Genomic DNA, 11,364 nt, shown 5'->3' on the forward strand with positions numbered 1-11,364 from the left:
GTTTTGTGACCCAGTATATGATCTATCTTGGAGAATGTTCCATATGCACTCGAGAAGAAAGTATATTCTGTTGCTTTGGGATGCAGAGTTCTAAATATATCTGTCAAGTCCATCTGATCCAGTGTCTCATTCAGGGCCCTTGTTTCTTTATTGACCGTGTGTCTAGATGATCTATCCATTTCTGTAAGTGGGGTGTTAAAGTCCCCAGCAATTACCACATTCTTATCAATAAGGTTGCTTCTGTTTATGAGTAATTGTTTTATATATTTGGGGGCTCCGGTATTCGGTGCATAGACATTTATAATTGTTAGCTCTTCCTGATGGATAGACCCTGTAACTATTATATAATGTCCTTCTTCATCTCTTGTTACAGCCTTTAATTTAAAGTCTAGTTTGTCTGATATAAGTATGGCTACTCCAGCTTTCTTCTGGCTTCCAGTAGCATGATAAATAGTTCTCCATCCCCTCACTCTGAATCTAAAGGTGTCTTCAGGTCTAAAATGAGTCTCTTGTAGACAGCAAATAGATGGGTCTTGTTTTTTTATCCATTCTGATACCCTATGTCTTTTGGTGGGCGCATTTAATCCATTTACATTCAGTGTTATTATAGAAAGATACGGGTTTAGAGTCATTGTGATGTCTGTATGTTTTATGCTTGTAGTGATGTCTCTGGTACTTTGTCTCACAGGGTCCCCCTTAGGATCTCTTGTAGGGCTGGTTTAGTGGTGACAAATTCCTTCAGTTTTTGTTTGTTTGGGAAGACCTTTATCTCTCCTTCTATTCTAAATGACAGACTTGCTGGATAAAGGATTCTTGGCTGCATATTTTTGCTGTCTAGCACACTGAAAATCTCGTGCCAATTCTTTCTGGCCTGCCAAGTTTCAAAAGAGAGATCAGTCACGAGTCTTATAGGTCTCCCTTTATATGTGAGGGCACGTTTACCCCTTGCTGCTTTCAGAATTTTCTCTTTATCCTTGTATTTTGCCAGTTTCACTATGATATGTCGTGCAGAAGATCGATTCAAGTTACGTCTGAAGGGAGTTCTCTGTGCCTCTTGGATTTCAATGCCTTTTTCCTTCCCCAGTTCAGGGAAGTTCTCAGGTATTATTTCTTCAAGTACCCCTTCAGCACCTTTCCCTCTCTCTTCCTCCTCTGGGATACCAATTATGCGTATATTATTTCTTTTTAGTGTATCACTTAGTTCTCTAATTTTCCCCTCATACTCCTGGATTTTTTTATCTCTCTTTTTCTCAGCTTCCTCTTTTCCATAACTTTATCTTCTAGTTCACCTATTCTCTCCTCTGCCTCTTCCATCCGAGCCGTGGTGGTTTGCATTTTGTTTTGCATTTCCTTTAAAGCGTTTTTCAGCTCCTCGTGACTGTTCCTTAGTCCCTTGATCTCTGTAGCAAGAGATTCTCTGCTGTCCTGTATGCTGTTTTCAAGCCCAGCGATTAATTTTATGACTATTATTCTAAATTCACTTTCTGTTATATTATTTAAATCCTTTTTGATCAGCTCATTAGCTGTTGTTATTTCCTGGAGATCCTTCTGAGGGGAATTCTTCCGCTTGGTCATTTTGGATAGTCCCTGGTGTGGTGAGGGCCTGCAGGGCACTTCCCCTGTGCTGTGGTGTATAACTGGAGTTGGTGGGCGGGGCCGCAGTCCGACCTGATGTCTGCCCCCAGCCCACCGCTGGGGCCACAGTCAGACTGGTGTGTGCCTTCTCTTCCCCTCTCCTAGGGGCAGGATTCACTGTGGGGTGGCGTGGCCCGTCTGGGCTACTTGCACACTGCCAGGCTTGTGATGCTGGGGATCTGGCGTATTAGCTGGGGTGGGAAGGCAAGGTGCACGGTGGCAGGGGGGGCAGGCTTAGTTCGCTTCTCCTTAGGTGATCCACTTCAGGAGGGGCCCTGTGGCAGCCGGAGGGAGTCAGATCCGCTGCCGGAGGTTTGGCTCCGCAGAAGCACAGAGTTGGGTGTTTGCGCGGAGCGAGCAATTTCCCTGGCCGGAACTGGTTCCCTTTGGGATTTTGGCTGGGGGATGGGCGGGGGAGATGGTGCTGGCGAGCGCCTTTGTTCCCTGCCAAACTGAGCTCTGTCGTCCGGGGGGCTCCGCAGCTCTCCCTCCCTTTGTCCTCCAGCCTTCCCGCTTTCCGAGCAGAGCTGTTAACTTATGACCTCCCAGACGCTAAGTCGCACTTGCTGTCAGAACACAGTCCGTCAGGCCCCTCAGCTTTTGCAAGCCAGACTCAGGGACTCTGCTTGGCCGGCGAGCCGCCCCTCCGCCCCGGCTCCCTCCCGCCAGTCCGTGGAGCACGCACCGCCTCGCCGCCCTTCCTACCCTCTTCCGTGGGCCTCTCGTCTGCGCTTGGGTCTGGCGACTCCGTTCTGCTAATCCTCTGGCGGTTTTCTGGGTTATTTAGGCAGGTGTAGGTGGAATCTGCAGTGACGCGCGGTGAGCCCAGCGTCCTCCTACGCCGCCATCTTCCTCATATCTCTCAGTTGCTTTATTATGTGATCCTAATGAAAAAGAAGTGAGATGTTACTTGTGTAGCTATTTTTTTACTTAAACATTTTCACCTTTTCTTTCAGTTCCCTAGTTCATTTATATGCAGGGAAATTGATATTTATCAAGCTGTTCTATGCAATTTGCATAACATTCTCAGAAGGTGAATAGTATCAAATTACCTAAGGAAGCTTTTATTATTGATGATAGGATTTAAAGTAGCAAACCATATAACAGAGATGATCTTCTTAAATAATCTTGTGTCATTTGCCCCTCGCCTGACTCATTTATAACACTTCCCTTTGTTGCTTGGATCACAATGAATATATTTTTTAGGAGGTAATTTCCTTGACTAATTGACTTTAGTTTTGCAATCCCAGGTCAGGATAACATTAGTTGGTCACTATCCTTCAGTTCAGTTAATTAGCTATGTGTTCCATATATAGATACATTTATACACCTCCTGTGTGCTTGAGATTGTAGTCTGGGAACAGCTCCAAGGGAAGGATGGAGTGAAATAGACAACAGGAGGAAGATCAAACTATGTAAACTTCAGTCAGGAGGAAAACTCAGGTAAGGGTTTGCTTTTGTGTATTTCAATTAGCTTTTGCCCAGAGGCAGAAAGAAACGTGTTAGTGGTGGGGAGATGATGAGTAGAGCAGGAAATAAACATGAATGGTTGTCAACATGAAAAACTGAATTAACCTTAAGTTTTAATAAGGACTTGGAAATGACTTGGAGATTCAGGGGGTGAGAATGCAGATACACTACAGAGTCTGGAATCCACACTGTGGTCAGGCCCAGGATTCAGGCTGAATTGTTAACTGTACCAAGGGGTCTTTAGGGAGAGTTATTAGTACGCAAAGTAAATACAAATATGTGTGCGGTCGTGATAACAAGCTTGCTTTACCTTTATCTTCAGGGAACTCAAATATGAGAGAAAGTTTATTAGGTAGAAGTGATAAGTGACATTAAACACACCCCCAAGTTCATAGAATCAAGATGGAGAAAGGATAATAGAAAACCTGCTTAGAAGAAAAGTATCTAGGCATCTAACTCACCTTAAACTAAACTAATGTAATGTAGGTTAAAACTAGGTGGTGGAAGGATGGAGAAAAAAGTAGGAAACTAAATGTATCATCTTTAACAACCAGTAATCGATCCTCCCGTTTTTGTTTATATTCTTTAAACATTTGTTAGAATTTTTTTCTAGGTCCCTCCAGTGAGATGTTTTATGGTGAAATGGTGGTGATTTCGTGGTGAAATAGCGCCAAAGATGAAGGGATAGAAGATGATCCTATGAAGGAAGACTAAAGGACTGGAGGTGGGTAATCTAGAGGGTACAGATGCGTGATGTTTATTTGCTTCTCCCAAGATCAAGGATAATAAACATTTATCTGAGAGAGTGCTGACAATGTCTTTCTATTCACAGAGAAAGAATCAAGTGGACATCGGTTTACTTGAAAGAATGAGAGGTTTTCTTTTTGTAAGGATGAACCTTTGGATTGCTATGTTAATAAAAAGTGAGACACCAAGGAAGAAAATGAATTTTCAAACCAGGTAAATGTAGAGAAACCACCATGTCCTGGGTGGAGAAACCGAAGAAAAGAACTGGGTCAGAACACATTTTTAGATCTCTTCCAACTGAGTGATTTTATTCATTGGGCATAATGAACATCTCTCTGTTTTTCTTCCCCACAAAATTTTACAATGTAAAATTCCCATGAGTCTATTCTAAGAGGTTGCCCAATTCTAATTCCATATAAATCAAGACATTAGATGATGATTCCATTAAATGCTGCAGAATCTGAATTTAATGCATACCATGATCATTTACATAGTCTAAATGAAATGATGGCTGTAATTCTTGTCATGATTCTTGAGAGAAATAGCTAGACCACAAGTAGAGAACGCAAAGTGGAATATCTTCTAATGGCAATGGCCTTAGAGGAGCAGCCCTGTTTCCATGGAAGGCCTGCGATATCTCAAAGTGACTGAACCTAGGACCTTCCTCTAGAGGCCATTCAGAGACTGTATCTCAGAGCCACTGGAGAGATACTCAAGAAATCTGAATACTTGAAGACAGGAGCTGAGTAAGTTTCCAGATTTCCTATTTGTTATTTGTAGTAATTTTTCTTTTTTGTTCTTTAAGGGATGTAAAGTAGGTACATTTTGTCTTTGAACCCGTTTATCCTTGTTTTCTCAGCCTTAGCTCTCATTCCTGGAGTCTGGCCCTCTCCTTCTGAGCTCATCTGTGTTTTTCGCTGACTTCTGCAGCAACCTATCTAAGCTCATCTTTCTCTGGTGTTGAATGAGGCATAAATGAATCCGTTATTTCTTCACTGTGAAAACTTATTTCTTGCATGCACAATATCTCAGCTGAGGAAAGCCATCTGGTAACTTCCTTGTTTGTCTCTAATAGCTTAATGAATCACCTTTCCCTTAGCAATTTAAGTAAAACTAGGGGATGCAGTATGTTAGCCAAAAAGAACGCGACTCTAATGCTAGGTGCTAGTAGGAAGGAATTCTGAGCATTGGGACTTTTGAGACTGTATATCTGAACAAGCTCCCAGTCTGCCATTTCTTACTTTTTAACATATTTTCCCATCTAATTGACCATCTCGAATTCTTGCTGCATTCAAAAACCTAATTTCCTATTGCCTTTCTTGTTGTCATTTCTATCAATTTCCTTTCTGATTTTTAAAATGTAAGTTTCTTTTTCTCCAAAATTGTCCTTTTTGCCCTTGTGCTAGACTCTCTATTTATGTAAACTTTACAAAGATCACATAGTTTTTTTTCCTGAATGACCCAATAAATCCTTTGCTGATTTTGCTAACCCTATTCCTTACATTTTTATTAATAGGCAGGTTTAGCAGTATTTCTTTTATCTTCTCACTTGTTATTTTTTTTGCTGTTCACATTACAATTTGGAGGAAGAACCACTTATATTTTTGTCTCATAGTATATTCTGATTGCATTCCTATTTCATACTCCTCCTTCCAAAGAAGACTCAGAAAAGTTTTGGCTAACACACTGTTTTACTTAGTGATCATAAGGAATGTTTTTTGCCTTATTTTTCTGCTCATTCCGTAGAAAAAAAATTTATTAGTAAGTTCATAGTTTGTGATATCGAGGTTTGGTTTTAGGTCAAATCATTTAATGGTTTAAGTGACTGTTACTTAAAATTGTCCTGATGACTGATACAAAAATACTTGTTGAATGAATGAATGTGTAAGTTACGAAATACAGCCAACATAATTTCTGAGCTGCTCTTCAGTCAGTACAAACAACTGTGATACACAAAACTTGCTCCAAGTGTCTTATAATATATTTGGGGAGGTAAAATCCATGTATGTTTATTAGAAAGTCACTGAAAAATTAGTGTGATAGATATCAAAGATGTAAAAATTCATATAAAAAGTCAGGATACTGAGAAGAGATTCTGTGAATGTGGACACTGAACTAGAAGGAAGCAGAGTGTTTGAGACTCCCCAGTATTTGATGAATTACAGTGTTTCTTCAAGGGTTCTTATCCTTTCTAGAGAAAAGACTCTGTATGTAACAGACCAAAATTGAATTTTCTGACATGAATATCAACTTCACAGAAGCAGAAAATCTTGCCTATGCTGTAACCTCAATGTGTGGAATGGTGCTTGGCATTGTGGGTCCTCAAAAATATTTACTAAATTCATGACTGAAAATCATCTCAAAGTCATTCAGAGAACCACTCAGGACTAAAGTATATACCCAGTTTTTCCAGAACACGTTGGTTGGCTGATTATCTTGGGATAATCCCAGGATAGGTTCCTTATTATTGGTGGATATTAGTTGGTCAGACTTGGTCCTAGATGTGTTTGGAGTCAGAAGTGTCTTATGTGTAGTTTCAGAGGAAAGGTCTGGATGCACCATCTGTCCTTCATCCTTTAATATCTCTTCCATGTTCTTGACAGGCTCTCTGAAATTTCCTCCATCTGATTCACCGGTTAGTGATAAGGTCTTCCTTTTCCCACTAAAATTATTTGTTCACTTGTGAGAAGTGTACAGAATAATAGTCTTGAAGGCATCCATGTCTTAATCCCCGAGCCTGTGAATGTATGTTACTTTACGTGGCACAAGGGACTTTGTCGATGTGATTAAGAATTTTGAGATGGGCAAATTATCCTGGATTATCTGAGTCAGCCCCATGTAATCACACGGCATACACCTTACAAGGGGAAGGCAGGATGGACAGAGTCAGAGAGGAGAGGTGATGACAGTTGCTGAGTTTGGAGTGCTGTACCATGAAGAGGGAGGAAGGGGTCATGAAGCAAAGAATGCAGGCATCCTTGGAAGAAGGAGGGTCATGAATTCTCTCCTAGGTCTTCTGGAAGGAATGCAGCTCTGCCAACACCTTGATTCTAGCTTGGAAGACCCATTTTGGCCTTCTCATCTTCAGAACTGTGAGATGTCACATTGGTGTGTTTTAAAACTACCAGGTTTCCAGTAATTTGTTATTGCAGAAATAGATAATGAATACATATAAAACAAATACAAAGTTCTATTTAAGGCAAATAACTTTCAATGGAGCCAGGTGTTCTTGATCCTCGTGGACCCTCCCACCAGTTAACTTTGTGATAGTGAGCAGGTCCTCAGGCATATCGCTTTGTATATAAATTGTTTCACTGGTGTAACATGAAGTTGTACTCAGTCAAAAACCACCACTGAGTTGGACCTCTGATAATTTATTTCTGGCAGATTTTCATCTTTAAAGAACTGTAATTGTGGATCCTGAGAAACTTAACAGAAACCCATGGGGGAGGGGAAGGGAAAAAAAAAGAGGTTAGAGTGGGAGAGAGCCAAAGTATAAGAGACTCTTAAAAACTGAGAACAAACTGAGGGAGGGAGGGGGGGTGGGTGATGGGTATTGAGGAGGGCACCTTTTGGGATGAGCACTGGGTGTTGTATGCAAACCAATTTGGCAATAAATTTCATGTATTGAAAAAAAAAAGAACTGTAATTGTCTCCTACATTTCCATGCTCCGATCTTGCTATTGTCCCTTAGTTCTTTTCCTGCCCTTTATCTCTATAACTCAGTTATGACCCTCTATCATTGAAGACCCATATATTGGCTGGCTGTTTTCACCCAGTTCTTTTCCTGTTATTCTTTTATCCATTCCAGATGTATTTTGAAAAGAAAAGAGACTGCTTTTATGTGGCAGAGTTCTTATCTTTGGGTATTCAATGAGTATGTATCTCTATTTCTTTTTTTTTTAATTTTTTGTTTTTTACTTTATTTAGTGTTTTTTATTTATGAGAGAGAGACAGAGACAGACAAACAGACAGACAGAGACGGAGCATGAGTGTGGGAGGGGCAGAGTGAGAGAGGGACACAGAATCCGAAGCAGGCTCTAGGTTCTGAGCTGTTAGCACACAGCCCGATGCAGGCTTGAACCCACAAGCTGTGAGACCATGACCTGAGTTGAAGCTGGACACCCAACTGACTGAGCCACCCAGGCACCCCATCTCTCTTTCTTTCTTTCTTTCTTTCTTTCTTTCTTTCTTTCTTTCTTTCTTTCTTTCTTTCAAGTTTATTCATTTTGAGAAAGAGAGAAGGAGAATGCACATGCAAATGGGGCAGGGACAGAGAGAGAGAGAGACAGAGAGAATCCCAGGCTGGTTCCACACTGTCAGTGCAGAGTTTGATGAGGGGCCCGAACTCAGGAACCATGAGATCATGACCTGAGCCCAAGTCAGATACCGAACCTACTGAGCCATCCAGGTGCCCACATCTCTATTTCTGTTTGTGTGTCTACTACCGGAGGAGATTATTTGCCTCAGGTCGTTACATGTATTATGTTAAAAATTGAAAATTTTTTCTGAAAGTGAGTATCATTAAAAGATAAAATGATTTTTTTCCAGTTGAAACATGTCAAAGAACTTCTATCAACTATTTAAAAATTTTTTTGACATTTATTTATTTTTGAGAGGCAGAGAGAGACAAAGCACAAGCAGGAGAGGGGTGGGGAGAGAGAGAGAGAGAGAGAGAGAGAGAGAGAGAGAGAATCCAAAGCAGACTCCAGGCTCTGAGCTGTAAGCACAGATCCTGACGCGGGGCTTGAACTCATGAACTGTGAGGATCATGACCTAAGCTGAAGTTGGATGCTTAACGCATTGAGCCACCCAGGTGCCTCTCTACCAACTATTTTAAATTAATAATTGAGATCCCATATTTCACTTGATGATAGAATTCTTTTCTGAAATAATTATTTTGTGTAGTTACACAACTGTGTGAATGAAGCTTGGGATCCTGTGATAACTACTGACTTGTACCATAAAATATACTATTAATATGAACTTTAGTGAATTATGATAGACTCTCTCGACTCCAGGGTCATTCTTTACTCCCTTTAATTTTTTTTCCTTCATTCAATCAGTGTGATGCACTCATTAAATAACTACTTGTGTTAGTTACCTCTGGTGTTTTTAATGGAGGTAGGGGATACCCATATGAACTAAAATTATTCCTGTACCCAAGAGACTACACTGGTTAACTTGAGAGATGGAAATGGACATAATCATGAGAGATAGAGTGAAATAAATGCTAACAGTACAGAGTAGAGAGACTTAGGCAGGTTTGGAAGATTTCACAGGGAGGGATATTTGAGCTGGGACACTGAAAATTGGGACATTAGAGAACAGAATGAGAAATTTTGAAAGTGGAAAGAAGGAAAATGTTTAAAGTCTAATTAAGCAACAGGAATAACAGAGACTTTGAAAGTTCTTTGCTGTGTATGAGGAATTGTTAGGTGGCTCACACGAGTGGCTGAAATCCTATCCATTTATAAGAAATCATAGTCAAAAGTATTTGAAGTTGACCCTGTATGTTACTGAGGTAGAATGCAGGGCAGGAGGAAATAGTAAGAGTGAGAGTAGAAGAAACCAGAAACCAGAAGGGAAACAGGTCCAGAGGTGGAATTCATTTAGTTGTAGCAGTTTTGGATCCACACTGGCATTGGGCACCGCTTGCCTCCTCCAAGTAGCAGACCAATATAAATCAGATGAAGCTTATTTGGCTGTGTGAACTGCTAATAGGATAACTGTTTTTATGGACTGTAGGCTTCCTTATGTAAACACTAATACTTACCTAGGCAATTGTTTTTTATTTTCTTTCTTCCTTTAGGTAACATGAAAACTGATCCTGGTATCTGAGGCAATGGATAGAAGGAATCAGTCGACAGTATCAGAGTTTGTGCTCCTGGGACTCACTAATTCATGGGAGATCCAACTTCTCCTTTCTGTTTTCTCTTTTTTGTTCTACTTGGCAAGCATGATGGGAAACCTTGTCATTGTGTTCACTGTAACCTTGGATGCTCATTTGCACTTCCCTATGTATTTCCTCCTGGCTAACCTCTCAGTCATTGATGTGTTGTTTTGCTCAATCATAGCCCCTAAAATGATTTGTGATATTTTCAAGAAGCGCAAATCCATCTCTTTCTGTGGATGCTTTACCCAGATCTTCTTTAGCCATGCTGTCGGGGGCACTGAGATGGTGCTGCTTATAGCCATGGCCTTCGACAGATATGTGGCCATATGTAAGCCTCTGCACTACTTGACCGTCATGAGTCCCAGGATGTGTCTATATTTTGTAGTCACTTCCTGGGTCATTGGCTTCATCCATTCATTGATTCAAGTAGTTTTTGTGGTAAACTTGCCTTTTTGTGGCCCTAACGTGTTGGACAGTTTTTATTGTGACCTTCCCCGGCTCCTCAGACTTGCCTGCACAAACACCCAAGAACTGGAGTTCATGGTTACTGTGAATAGTGGGCTCATTTCTGTGGGCTCCTTTATCGTGCTGGTCATTTCGTACATCTTCATTTTGTTTACTGTTTGGAAACATTCCTCTGGTGGCTCATCCAAGGCTATCTCTACACTGTCGGCTCATATCACTGTGGTAGTTTTGTTCTTTGGGCCACTGATGTTTTTCTACACATGGCCTTCTCCCACATCCAACCTGGATAAGTATCTTGCTATTTTTGATGCATTTATCACTCCTTTTCTGAATCCAGTCATCTATACATTCAGGAACAAAGAGATGAAAGCGGCAATGAGGAGATTGTGCAGTCATGTTGTGCATTACTGGAAGATCTCGTGAACTGTTGGCTATGAAGATATGAAATCATAGATTCTCCCCCATGCTGGTTGTAGAAAAGACATTTTACAATCTCAGGAAAATACTCAACACTTAAGATGTTATATGCCTAGAAAAGTACTATCTATGATATTATGATATTGATTTCACCATTAATTTAGAAGTGATGTTATTCTTTGATAGTCTATACATCAAAGTGTCAAAAACCAAATCATATGTGCTTTGTCACCTACATGGTTAGGAGCAGGCCACATAATTGAATAACCAAGATTTATTTTATCTTCCTTCTGCTTACTGGATTTTAAGTCTCGATTTCAATTTTCTTTGTTTCTACTTTGTTTGATTCTTATTTCTCCATTTTCTGCTTCCTTGGTGTCCTTATCAGGCTCCTCTATGTGGCAGTGTATAAAATTGCTAATTCTATGTTAGAATTGTAGAAGTTAAAGCTAGATTGAATTACCAACATCACTGCTTCTGATCCTTCTGGTGCCCTAGCTATAACCCAAGAAATGAGGGGTGACTGCAATTGGCCCAGGAGCAGGACAGAAATTACCAGAGAGCCAGGCACCAGAAACTATGTCCTTGGTTGCCATGTCACTGCCCCATCACTTTCAAATCAATTTTGCATTTGAATTTCTGAACAAATTCTACTCTTCCAGTTATTTCCTATAGATCTATTTAAAGAAAGAGGTTTATATCTCTTATGCATTCCTTTTTTACTGGTAAATAGT

General features: G+C 40.5%; 1 protein-coding gene across 1 annotated transcript; it reads left to right on the forward strand.

The window, feature by feature from the left end:
* Positions 1 to 9,697: 9,697 nt before the first annotated feature.
* On the forward strand, positions 9,698 to 10,636 carry LOC115517152 (olfactory receptor 4F15). Its single transcript, XM_030320270.1, has one exon. It carries the CDS (start codon positions 9,698 to 9,700, stop codon positions 10,634 to 10,636), a length of 939 nt encoding a protein of 312 aa, XP_030176130.1.
* Positions 10,637 to 11,364: the final 728 nt, after the last annotated feature.

Source organism: Lynx canadensis, chromosome B3 (genome assembly GCF_007474595.2).
Source record: "Lynx canadensis isolate LIC74 chromosome B3, mLynCan4.pri.v2, whole genome shotgun sequence".
In the NCBI taxonomy this organism is placed as follows: Eukaryota; Metazoa; Chordata; class Mammalia; order Carnivora; family Felidae; genus Lynx; species Lynx canadensis.

Excerpts from the sequence above, each read along its gene's own strand:
- LOC115517152 (XM_030320270.1), top strand. The coding sequence starts at position 9,698 with ATGGATAGAAGGAATCAGTCGACAGTATCAGAGTTTGTGCTCCTGGGA.